Source organism: Sorex fumeus, unplaced genomic scaffold (genome assembly GCF_029834395.1).
Source record: "Sorex fumeus unplaced genomic scaffold, SorFum_2.1 ptg000011l, whole genome shotgun sequence".
Classification (NCBI taxonomy): Eukaryota; Metazoa; Chordata; class Mammalia; order Eulipotyphla; family Soricidae; genus Sorex; species Sorex fumeus.
In genome coordinates, this window is record NW_026606068.1 from 2737649 (window position 1) to 2751291 (window position 13643).

Consider the following 13643-nt stretch of genomic DNA (forward strand, 5'->3'; position numbering starts at 1 on the left):
CTATATTAAACATTTCAACAACACATCCTCAACTAGAGTGTTCACTTCTGTCCACCATTGTCTTAGTGTCCCCCACTCTAACCCTTAGCCCTAGATCCTTGGTAACATAATTTCTATATAATGGTTTTTATGTTGTGTTGCCTTTGGTCATTTTTATTCCCATATTAGTTTTCTTTATATCCCACATATGAGAGACCATTCTGTATCTGTCCCTCTCCTTCTGATTAACTTCATTCAGCACAACATTCTACAGATCCAGTCACATAATGGAAAATAACAGAAGTTCACCTTTTCTTATAGCCAAGTAGTATTCCATTGTGTATATATACTACAGTTTCTTTGTCCAAGTCATCTGTTCAACATTTGGTTTGTTTCCAGATTTTTGGCAACTGTGAACATTGCTTCAATGAACAAGAATAAACATCTCTTAGGAACACAGTTTTGAGTCTTTGGGGTAGTTACGAAGAACCAGAATATCTGAAATATAAAGCACAATTCTTAGGGTTTTTTTTTTTTGAGAAGTGTCCATATTGTTTTCCAAAGAGGTTGAACCAGTTAATATTCCTACCAACCAGCATTAGATAAAGGTTCATTTTTCTGCATATCTGCACAACACTTTTTTATGAGGGCCAGAGTAACTGGTGTGAGAGGATAGTTTGTTGTTTTGACTTGAATGTCCCTAATGATAAGTGGTAGAGCTTTTTTTTCATATACCTATTAGCTATTTGTACGCTTTCCTTGCTTCATTTCATACTCTTGCTCCTTTGTCAAAGATTAGCTGTCCCTGTACATGTGATACCTCTGGGCTCTCAATTCTATTTCAATTGTCTGAGTCTGCCTTTATTTCAGTATCGCACTATCTTTATTACTATAGCTTTATAGTATTATTTAATGTTGGGGAAAGATAAGCCTCCCAATAACCTTTCCCAGGGTTGTGTTGGCTATTCATGGAGATTTATAACTTCATATAAATTTTAACATCATTTGGTCTATGTATCTAAAAATTGTCATGGATATTTTTATAGAGGCTATATAGTACTTTCAAAACGATTGTTATTTTGACAATATCAATCCTTCCAATCCACAAACAAGTGATTTTTCTATTTCCTTGTCTTCTTTTATTTCTTTAAGTAGTGATTTATGCTTTTCTTTATATAAGTCTTTTACCTCTTTTGTTAAGCTGATTCTCAGGTTTTTATTTTTGAGAAGCAATTTTGAATAATTTTTTAAAATTTCTTTCTTCTATATACTTTCTTCTAGAGACTTTAGGGTTTTCTATGTTTAGGATCAGGTGATCTGCAAATAGTGATATTTTGCGTTTTTTTTTTTGGTTTTGGACTTTTATTGTTGTTGTTGTTCTTCTTCTTCTTAGGGTTTTTTGTTTGTTTTGTGAGGGTCACACCTGATAGTGCTCAGGGCCTACTCTTGGCTCTGTGCTTAGGGATCAGTTCAGGTAAGCTAAAGGAACTATATTGGTGCCAGGGATAAAACCTGGGTTGGTTGTGTAAGACACACAGTTATTGTTCCAATCCCAGTAATTTGACTTATTTTCCAATATGAATCCTCCTAATAGCTCTTTCTTGCCTAATTGCTATGTCAGTAACTTCAAATACTATGTTGAATAATAGTGTAGAGAGTGGGAGTCTTGTCTTATGCCTGATCTTAAAGTATTTAAATTTTTCACTATTAAGTAAATGTTAGCTGTGATTTTACTTAGGTTTACGTAGTTAACCTACTTACGTAGGTTTAACTATGTTGAGAAAATTCCTTTTATTCCCATTCTATTGAGAAATTTTTGTCATCAATGGGTGTTAGATCTTGTCAAATGCTTTTCCTTCATTTATTGATAATGTTATATGCTTTTAATCTTTTCTTGTAAATTATACGTTATGTTATCGCACATCATTGACTTGTGAATATTAAACCATCCTTACATCCATGAGATAAATCCTGCTATTGTCATATTGTGTGAAGTTCTTGATGTATTGTTAAAATTAGTTTACAAATATTTTGTTCAGGATCTTTAAGTTCATATTCATCGTGAATATAGACCCACAATTTTTTTTTTTAGTGATGTCTCTGCTTTTTGTACCAGGGTAATAGAAACTGTGCCTCATAGAATGCATCATAGAAACTGTGAAGATTCCAATTTATTAGACTTTCTGAAAAAGCCTAACAGGGATTGGAAGTAAATCTTTAAAGGTTTGGAAGAACTCACTAGTAAACTTATCTGGACCTGCTTTTTGTTCAATTTCCTTGCTAGCAATTTGTCTGTTCTTCCTTATTCAGTGTTAAGAGGTTATGGGTCAAAAAAATTATCCATTTTTTCTAGGTTCTTCAATTTCATGACAAATAATTTTATAGTAATCCTTGATTATCCCTTGAATTTCTGTGAAATGTGTTGCAATGTCTTGCCTTTCATTTTTTATTTAGTTTATTAGAGTTTTTTTCTGTGAGTTTAGCACATAGTTTGTTAATTTTTTTTAATCAGCTCTTGTTTTGTTGATCTTTTGAGAACTTTTTTTATTGATTTCTTCTCTAAGTTTTATTATTTCCTTCCTTCTGCTTGTTTTGTGTTGGTTGTCTTTTTCTAGCTTAAGTGGTACTATTAATTGCTTGCTTGAGCCCTTTCTTTCATTCTGATGAATATTTGCATGGCTATAAATTTCCCTCTTAAAATCACTTTTGTTATCTTCTATATGTCTGGTAATTCAAGTTTTCATTTCATCTCTTTTCTGGAATCTTTTGATTTCTTATAGATTTTTTCTTTAACCCCTGGATTGTTCAGTAGTAAGCTGTTTCAGGAGAACACTCTAGGATTTGGACCTCAAAGGTGTTTTCAATGATATTCCATTGGCAGACAACAGAAATGAAAATAAACAAATGGGATTACATCAGTTTATGGGAACTGGAGAGATAGACCATGGATAGGGCATTTGCCTTGCATGCAGCTGATGCAGGTTCAATACCCAGAGTCTCTCACTATTATGGCAGGTAGTCACTGTCCTGCCCTCAGTGACCCAACGGTCCCCTGGTATTTTCGGGCCTATTACTGTCCCCACCACCACCTCACCCCGGCCAGCCAATGAAAAATGAATGAGCAAAGGAGGGAACAGTGGTCACCAGGCTGGTTGGTAATCAGTGACTGTTTATTCAAGTCTCACAGGTTAGTCATAGAGAAATCATGAATGGTTGGAGGTAGCAATTATACATAGGTGTGGTTGAACATTATCATTATCATAAAAAAATGAACAGATGTAAAGCTCTTCCTTCAGAGAAAATTCTTATAGGGGATTAACTCAAGGACAAAATCTCATTTGGATACCCAGCACTTTAAATTCCTGCTAAGAGATCAACCCAAGAGTGGAATTCCATCTAAGAGTGTATGCTTTGCTTTCTCCTTTCCTTAGCCCATATTCTTTTAAACATCTTAAATTTACTTCTTAATAATATTTCTAGTCATTTTGTATAAACACAGTAAGAGATATATTAAGCTCAATGGGTGGTTCTTCCTCGGGACTTCTCATTGTAAATCCCAGATTATAGTCCTCAGGCCAGGTAAGTCTTTGCTAACCCCAGTAGGGTTCTTATTCAGTTATTTCTTTTAGGGTCATGACAGTGTTGGTTCCATGACCATGCTTTTTACTTATTATACTTTTTAGTGCTTAAACTGTCCATTTTTGATGCCAGGGTAGCTTACAGCTTCCCCTGGTTCTATCCAATCCCTCGCCAGGACCCTTCCTTTTGAGGAGTTAGAAACTAAGGTAACTGGGGCTTAAGTCAAGTAAATATGACCAATTCCTGGAGTAAATATTATCTGGAATCAGTTAATTCCCATGTTACCAAAGCATAACATTTAACTGTCTTCCTATATCATACAAAAAAAGGACATTGCACTAAAATAAACTATGCAAAGGAAATTAAGGAAAGAGAAAAGAAATATTTTACTTACATATACATTTGCAATCCAGATCCTTCAGAAGATTTGACCTACAAGTTACAGGGTCTGATTTGGGGTCACGGTTACGGGGTCATGGTCCTCCCGTTGTTCATCAATTTGCTCGAGCGGGCCCAGTAACGTCTCCATCATGAGACTTGTTGTTACTGTGTTTGGCATATCGAGTACGTCACGGGTAGCTTGCCAGGCTCTGCCGGGCGGGCGAGATACTCTCGGTAGCTTGCCGGGCTCTCCGAGAGGGGTGGAGGAATCGAACTTGAGTCTGTCATGTTGGCTGCATGCAAGGCAAACACCTTTCCGCTGTGCTATCGCTCTAGCCCTGATTTGGGGTATAAGTGATTGATAGATAGGGGAAGAAGAGCACAAAGGAAGTAAACACAGAGGATTGGGAGTACCTAATGGAATTGGGTGTGCCACAGAAGCACTGTGGTGGGAGTAAGTAGCTCAATAAACCTAAGCTCCCTGCTGAAAGAGAAAGGACAAACCAATGTTATTTCTTAAAATGCTTAGAACTGAAATCCCACAGGAGTCCTATATGGTCCAAGCACCATCAAGAGTAATTGCTGAGTGCAGAGCAGAGCAAGGAGTAACCCCTGAGTATCACAAGGTATGACCCAAAGATAAAACAAAAAAGCTTTTTCAGCTTTGCTTATGGCAAAAGAAAGATGAGTTAAAATTTGTTGTTTTCTAAAAGTCTTCTATATCTCATTTTTTAGCTTCCTGATTTTTCCCTCAGTTGTCTTTGCTATGTTGCTGAGGCCTCCCACTGAGTTTTTTTTTGTTTTGTTTTGTTTTGTTTTGTTTTTTAGTGCATCTTCATCCTTTACTTGTCACTGCTGATTGTAGTTTTCTCATCGCCACTCATACTTTCTTGTACTCTGTGGACCACCTGTGCAATCCTTTCATGGAAGTCATTAAATAAGGATCATCATCATCAGGATGTGTCTGGAGTCATTATCTGAGAGCCTATAGAGCTTGTAGGTACTGGTAGAGCCTCTGGAGCTGCTATTATCTTCACTCATTAAGCTGGATGGGCTCTAAACTGCTTCCCATTGTGGTGGTCTAAGAGTGGACCTTTGTAGTTTGTTCCCTTGGAAGCCCCCTGGGGGATTCAGCTCAATGTTGCTCTTCCCTTTCCTTGCCAAGCCTCTCCAGGGACTCTTTTGTTCCTGGTTTGTGATTGGGTAAACTGCTGTGAATTCCAGAGTTAATTTTGAGACCTCTCCTTCAGCTGCCATTTAAGACTCTCCAATTTCTTTCCCCCACCAGTGCCCTGTGCGTGTTCTTTTGAGGGAAAAGTGGAAGGACTGAAGGTTGAGCTACTAATTTTACGAAGTTCTGGGGAAAGAAGAGTTGACCCAAGTCTGTGGGTTCATAGCAAGGGTTCTAAATGCACACTGTGTGAGGATCTGGGGGCTCATAGCAGGGGGTTTAAGTGTATGCTGTGTAAGAATAGGGGGTTCAGAGCAGGGTGTATAAAAGCAAGCAGTGTAAGACAGGGTATGGGCAAGTTCTGCCCTGAAAGACAGTGAGATAGACGAGAATTGGGTGGATTTTATACTTGGAAAATGGTGGACAAGTTTGACAGCATAAATGGCAGGTATAAAGGTATGATCCTACATGTTATACATATGCAATTATATATTTATTTTTAAGAGCACAATGCAATTCCAAGACTTTAAATTTTGAAGACCTATTCTCTATCACATCATGATTTAGATAGTAAAATTATGACAGGTCTTGTGTATCTTACATCATCACATTAAGAAAGCCTCCTATATGTATGGCAAAAACTGTACCAATTGGAATGGGGGGGGTTGGGACCATACCAAGAGTTCTCTCAGGGTTACTTCTGACAGTAGTTGGAAGAGCATATACAGTGCAGGAATCAAACCAAGGTCAGCCACATGCAAGGCAAGCATCTTTACCCCTGTACTATCTATCTTGCCCAATATACTAATTTTTTAATGCTGTAATATACTTGATGAGTTGAGTTAAACAAAGAATGGTCAAACAAAGAGAAATTGCAGGGCTGGAAGATAGTACTGTAGTTAAAGCGAGCACCTAACGTGTACTCTACCCAGCCTCACTACAATTCCCACCTATATAGTCCCCTGAGCATCATCGTGGTTTTTAAGGTCCCCAGCATCACTGGAATGGTCCAGATACCCCTGGCACCACAACATCTAATCCATGTCACGTAATAGGGCTCTTGAATTGCTGTGTCAGCTTTGATGCTGAAGAGGCACATTGTGGAGTCCCCAAGAGTCCTAAGGGCAACACCTCACTATAAAGTGCCCAAATCCCCCACCACCTATTTTATGTTATTCACTGTGTCATTTGTGGACCACCATTTGTGGCTATCCCTTATTTCACTGTATTAGCTGGCCACTGACCTCACATGAAGCTGCCTTAAGACAAGTATTTGCCATAGTGGTTGGTTGCCTTGGCTCTGAAATCCCTCTATCCCTTTCACATACTGCTAGTAACATGGAGATGAGTTTCTCCTCAGTAACACGGAAATTATAATAATCCTGCATACCTCCTGAGAATGTTCTGAAGGTTAAGAATGTTAATAAATGAAAACATCTTATTTACTCAGTGATTTCTTTTTAAACTAGTCTCCTAAGGCACAAAATTATTGACTTGGATAATTAGAATTTCTAGAGTTTGGTTAAAGAAATATGTTTTCTTGTGTTTGTTTATTTGTTTGGGTTTTTTTGTTTGTTTTTTGGACCTGGTTCTGCTCAGGGGTGACTCCTAGCTCTGCACTCGGGAATTACTCCTGGTGGTACCAGGGGACCATCTGGGATGCCGGGGATGGAATTCGGGTCTGCTGCATGTCTCTCAAATGCATGAACTATCACTCCAGCCTCTGTTTACTCGATTTTTAAGACTCAGTTCTCCCTTCTAACCACCCATACCATTGATATTTCTTCCTCTATATTTAAAGCCTTAATACACCTGAAAACAAGGCCGGTGATTCCTAAATTATATCTCTGAAAAATATTGCTAAAAATACCTGCTAAAGTCTCATGGATCAGTAACTTGGAAAACTCAGCATAACAATAAGAGAACACTGCTAGTTTATGATATTTTCAGTTTCTTCTCTCAATGTAATTTAAAAACTTAGGAATATCAATAATTGAAGCATTTTCATTTTCATTTAAAAAATAAAGTAACAAGATTCATTTGAACAGTTCCTGCCTTCTTTTCATCATCAACAATACAGAGCATCATTTGTTTTTTTATTATTATTTGGGGAGTCACATCTGGCAATTCTCAGGGGTTACTCCTGGTTCTGCATTAAAGGACCACTCCTGGCAGGGCTCAGGGGCGCTGTATGTTGTGCCAGCTGGTTTGTGTGCAAGGCAAATACCCTACCCACTGAACTATTGCCCTGGTCCCCAAAAGCAGCATTTTTTTCTGGGCAGTACTACATTGTCACATATCTTTAAAGTTTGGTTCCAATTTCAAACTTTTGTCCTTTGTGCTTTCAGGGTCATCAAATCTCTCTGGAGTTCCTTTAATGTAAAGTTTATTGTCAGTGTCACTTCCTCTGGGCTGACTTAATTCTTTTCATCTTAACCACTTTCCTCACTGATGTCAACAGGTTTGCCTGAAATAATTCTGGCACTGTATTGACAGTTTCTCCAGCAGTGTCCGGCAACATTCCCATGGTCAACATTCTCTGCTAAAACTCTGTATTCAATTCTAGTTCTGCAGGTACTGCACAATACAAGATCATTATAGCTATACTGAGCACCTACTGTTTGCCATTACTTCCTACCAGGATGATTGAATATTTTCAGTTGAATGGTCTATATTTCTTCCTAAACTCAGCTACAGAAATTATGAGTTTGTGTTATTGAGTACCCTTTCAGAAGTCTGTGCAAAACTAAAGACTCTCAGTTGAAATAACTCCTTGATCCATTGGATGAATTAATAAAGTTGTTCTTGGTGATAAAGAGCACATTTCTAAATGTATCACGTGGGCCTGACAGCCAGGACACCGGATAAGTGGGAACATGGGGAGGGATGGCCCATACTCGCCTCCATGTGACTTGGAGTTTTCAGTCACTGGTAGCCACGTACTTGGGTTTTTCTTCTGGAGATTTGTGACCTCCGAGGTTCATCTGGAGTAGGCGGAGAGAGAAAATGCCTGCTCCATCTGAGGTGCCCCAGTGAAATCAGCTCAGTACGGGGTCCTGGGACATCTCTATAGTGAGCTGCCAACTTCTGAGATTTATTTGTGAGTCTCTGGATCATGCCCTTAAAATGTATCTCATTTAACTAATGTGATCCACAAAGCTTTTAATAAAACAGAGTTTTGGATATTCAGTGTTCCAGCTCCAAATCCACCACTATTGTCAGTATTCCCCTCTGGTGATCCAGGGTTCCCTCCCTGTCCCCAACCCACTTCCTAAGCAAATGAGTATTTCTGATATTTTTGCTTGTTTATTTGTCGTTGTATTTTGGTTTGAGAGCCATACTCATCTTCTAGGGCTAACCTCTGACTCTGTGCTCAGGGTTCACTCCTGCTGGGTCTCTGGAAACCATATGCAATACTAGGAACCAAACTAGGGTTAGGCTGTATGCCAGGCAAGAGCCTTACCCACTGTGATATCTTTCTGGTCCTTTCTTTTCCTTTTTTATGTCATTTTGTTGTTGTTGTTGTTGTTATTGTTGTTGTGGGGGGCCACACCCAGAGATACTCAGGGGTTACTCCTGGATCTGCACTCAGGAATTACTCCTGGTGTTATTCTGGGGACCTTATGGTATGCCAGGGAATGAACCCTGGTCAGCCATACACAATGCAAACACCCTACTCACTGTACTATCATTTTCACCCCTCTTTTCCTTTTTGAAAAAAAAAAGTCCTTATTGTAATTTGGGTCCCATGTTTATAATATTGTTGACTTCTGGCTTTTATGTACATAATTACCTCACCTCTAAACCACTGAGATATCCAAGACTTGTGATCAGTGTCTTTAAGTTATTGCCATTTTTACATTTTTATTCAAATCCTCCAGAGAAAAAGAGTAACTGAAAGCATTATCCACAGCAGTCTTATCTTGTGTCAAATGACTTCGCTTATCATTTCTCTCTGCTGCTGATTTACAAGAGGTCACAAAACTGTGTGATGTACCGTCTGTGTGTGGACAGAGTGGGGGCTATGCAGTGACAGGTCATTGACAGACTTTGACACATGTGCTACAGCCAGTCATTATCATCATTTTATGCATCCTTCCCATTGTGATTTGGGGAGCAAACAGTTGGCAGTGATATTTATACTTGAGATAGCAGCTTGCATTACTAGAGGGAGGATGCTGAAATTGGAGCCACATTGTTGGGGGCTAGTTACTTAACGAAACCATGGTCCTTGAATGTGTGTCTGTGGGGCTTATGCTAGTAAGGATAGCCTAACTGTCACCCAAGAATCACCTCACCTCAGTGGACTCCTTCTCAAAATAAACCTTCATTTCGGTTCTAATTCTTTCATTCTTTAACTTTTGCCTCTGCAGATACATCTGAAATCTTCTTTTGTAAGATCACTGATATTTTTTTTTGGAATCTGCAGAGTTATTTGACCCAAACCATTGATAGAAACCTCTTTTATTCCATCCTGCCAAATTTACATAAAAGCATCAGACACGTAAGATATTATGTTAGGTACTCTTTTCTTAAGACACACACTTTGACTAGGTTTTCCCATTTACATTAATTCTAGTCCTATTCACTGGGCACCCGGAGATGTGCTATCATACTTCTGCATGTGGAGGCCTCAAAAAGATCTAATTACAAGATTATTAACGTCACTAACAGGAAGAGGCAATATATACCCCATGTAATATACATATGTGTAATATACATGTCATATGTATATATAATCTATGTATATATGTCAGTTACTGTGCTGGGTTCTTATAATAATTCATGAAATCATCAGCTCCTACATACTGGGGGAATTATCAAAACCCTTATTGCAGACACAAAGAAACTAGAGCTAAGAGAAAAGTTGTATGATTTGTGTCATACAACTGTGTCAAGAAAATGTTACAGGGTAAGCAGCATTTGCCTCCCAGAAGTCTGACTCTGCACATCTGGTGGACATCCATCCAGCTGAGTATGCATCCAGCTCCTCATTCATCCAGCTGGAACTGTGACACTCATGACTGATGTGGTACCTTGGTCAGGGTCAGACTGGACCTAGTCGAATTTGATTCTTTCTAACCCGTAGACAATAGGGCTTGTGGTCTAATTCCACCCTTGCCATCAACCCATTTTTCATACTAAATGGATGTAACTCACTTTCACTGCCACTCCCTTTGGATTCTGACTTCCTTCCCACACCCCCATCCACAGCAATGCTCAGTGAAATTTCTTCCCCATATTCCCTTGCCTGGCATTTCGATAAAATCAGCTCTTTCATGTTCTTTGTTTTATTTTCTCATACACAAAATAATACATCTGGTAAGTGACAACACTAGTAAACAAACCCATTCACTTGGGCTGGAGAGATAGCACAGTAGGTAAGGTGCTTGCCTTGCATGGGTCTGACATGAGTTTGGTCCCCCAAATGGTCCTCCAATCCCACCAAGAGTGATCCCTGGGCACAGAGTCAGGAGTAAGTAAGTAAGATATGGCCCCAAAACAGCAACACAAAATTCTTAATTCCTATGTTCACTTGTTAACTAAAGAAAGGGAGTAGAGTGCATTCAATCCAGCCTGTTTCAATCAAGATACAAAAAAAAAAAAAAAGGAAGTTGATATTCCAACCTTGTTCTAGCTAATTCAAATTCGTTCTTCCCTGTACAGTGTCTGAGGTAGTTCATCTTGTTATGAAAATAGCAATGATGGTGAATGAGAATGACTAATAATACTAACACATTCATAAGAATTTAAATTGAGTTTGGGTTTATTCTGCAATAGGCCCTTGGTCTTTCTCAGCTTCCTCCAACCTGGAATGGAAATGTCTGGTTTTCTTGCAATAACGGGAAAGTACCTTACTTCTCTCCCTTTCTGGAGAGCTAGAAAAGAGCAGGATAAGTATGGAAGTTGGGGACAAAAACAGTGGGGAAAGGTGTCCGTTCATCCTAGAAGACTACAGACCCGCCATTGCTAGATGGTTATCTTTTTCAAGACACATCAAAAGTCTGGGTTTTCTGCTCCATAAAATGCTAAACTAGCCAAACAAAATGCATCTCTGGACAGACAACTCTGTCTACAACTTCTGCTATAGAAGCACAGGCTGAGGGAGAAGATGACAGATAATAGAGCTGTGTCTTCTGCATTGAAGGTCAGGCTTCCCCACCTCCTACATCCGGGGCCTCTAACCACTCTACTGCATTATCACAAAATGGATAGAAAAAATGGTAGCTATCTCATGAGCACAAGATTTGCTATTTTTATTCATAAAATATGGGCATTTAATCAGTGTTTTTGTTGTTAATGGTTGGCTCTCTTCTACTCTCTATCTTGCACCTGCCCCTCCAGACCATTCCACTTCCGCCTTCCACCAACGCCCCCTCATACCAAGGATAAAGATCATGAACATCTGGCTGGAAATGACATCCAAGTTTATAAAAAAAATACAGGCACAACCTTCTTTCTCTTTCAGTGGATTGGTTCAATGACTGGTGCCTTTAGAAAGAGAGAAAATAGGACAGATTTATTTTACCAAATTAGTAAACTAGTATTGAAATATGGAACCATTGGCTGAGCTATATTCACCATCATCCAGAGAATAGATGAATAACCTTCATTTGGGAAATTTTGATGTATGACTTTTTCAAAACTTGTCATGTGACCCTTTAAAATGTCTCACAAATCTGTTTGGCTTTTCAGTTTATCTTTGTTAGAAGAATTCGACTGTAGCTGTAATGAACTGGAATCACTGCCTTCTACTATTGGCTATCTTCATAGTCTCCGGACATTAGCAGTTGACGAGAATTTTCTTCCAGAATTACCCAGAGAAGTGAGAAATAAATTTAGTTCTGTGGTTAAGTTTAAGGAATGTTTAGCATGACATTTTAACAGCTGCAGCAGCATTGTGAATTTGTGAGCTTAGTTGTGACTATGCATAGGGATTACCTACACATATATTTGGTGGTTCTCTTCTAACTGCTAAGTTCTTATGTTTAACCCTGAGAATGCATTTGACTTGAGCATTGCAAACAAAGTAATAAAATATCTTCGTGTAAAGTATATAATTTTATCTAATTTATGTAATTTGCTTAAAACAGTTATAAATAACATGTTGGGTCATTACATTTCTACTTCTGAAGTAAAAAAATGTAAATACTTTTAAGTATCATGTACTATATTAATTTATCAAGAAATTCTGTTAGTTTTGTCTTTAAGTGGGATTTAATTTATTTACGTTAAGAAAAATTGTGAAGTAGTTTTCAATTTTATATTTTCCGCTCAACAGTTACATAATGAAGTAAGAATAAACAACAAACAAACACTGTCCTCCCATTGTTCATCGATTTGCTCGAGCGGGCCCAGTAACGTCTCCATTTTGAGACTTGTTGTTACTGTGTTTGGCATGTTGAATACGTCACGGGTAGCTTGCCAGGCTTTGCCGTGCGGGCGAGATACTCTCGGTAGCTTGCCAGGATCTCCGAGAGGGGCGGAGGAATCGAACCGAACCCGGCTCGGCCGGGCTGGCTGTGCACAAGGCAAACGCCCTACCGCTGTGCTAAAAATAAACAGTATATCATAATTTAGGACCAAAATTTATGAGTAAGAAGACAAATATAGCATGAAGTAAAATTTGGTGAAGGAAATATCAATATTGTCAAGATTAAATCATCTATACAATCTTTCATTACTAACATTGATGTCTTAGTATTCATTTGAACTGACAAGACAAATAAAGATAACAGGTATTCTAATAAAATTTTGAATAAAGTCTTAATATAAAAATATTACTATAGTGTCTTAGTGCATAAAAAACTATACATAATATCCACATATTTAAAGAGTTAGATTATAAAAATTCAATACTTCCTCTAGTAGAACCTTGTGATGACAAAATTATACATTATTTATATTGTTTTATAAATTAGAAAATGTGACATAAAATTCTTTCTATACTATTTATTTATTACTTTTCTTTTGTTTCCCATACATAGATTGGAAGCTGTAAGAATGTAACAGTTATGTCTCTGCGCTCCAATAAATTGGAATTTCTTCCTGAAGAGATTGGACAGATGCAGAAACTAAGAGTATTAAATCTGAGTGACAACAGGTATTTCTGGAACACTTCACAATGATCTAGTAGTTATCTACTAAAATTAAATTCTCATTTGTTTTAATAATTTTGGAAACATCTCCTGTGTCTTATGAAGCATATGGGATCCAGATAGTCATGTTTTATTTAGAAAGTGGCAGAAGCTAAATTATTTATAAACTGAGCATTTCAAGATTTTATGATTTGATATTAAATTCATATATAATGTACATTAAAAATTATATAAAATGTATATACTCAGGTTTACATTTCCAATAAATTCCATAGGTATAAAACATATAATTATGAATATATGGGAACAAGAGTATAATGAAAAGCTACAAAATAAGTTAATATATTAAAGTGTATAAGTAGGTATATATGCACATCTATATATTTTCTTGTATATATTTTTTTCCCAAAACTAACTGGGTAGTGTGTATGTAG

General features: G+C 37.8%; 1 protein-coding gene across 11 annotated transcripts in view; it reads left to right on the forward strand.

Moving 5' to 3' along the window:
• LRRC7 (leucine rich repeat containing 7) overlaps positions 1 to 13643 on the forward strand; it is a 628763-nt gene that overhangs the window by 484638 nt on the left and 130482 nt on the right. For all 11 annotated transcript variants that reach the window (XR_008792000.1, XR_008791999.1, XM_056111016.1 and 8 more), the window contains 2 exons: positions 11807 to 11936; positions 13099 to 13214. Coding sequence is in view for 9 of the 11 variants with exons in the window: in XM_056111016.1 (XP_055966991.1) it covers positions 11807 to 11936; positions 13099 to 13214 (246 nt within the window). In the remaining 2 variants the exon portion in view is untranslated. The remainder of the gene's footprint in view (positions 1 to 11806; positions 11937 to 13098; positions 13215 to 13643) is intronic.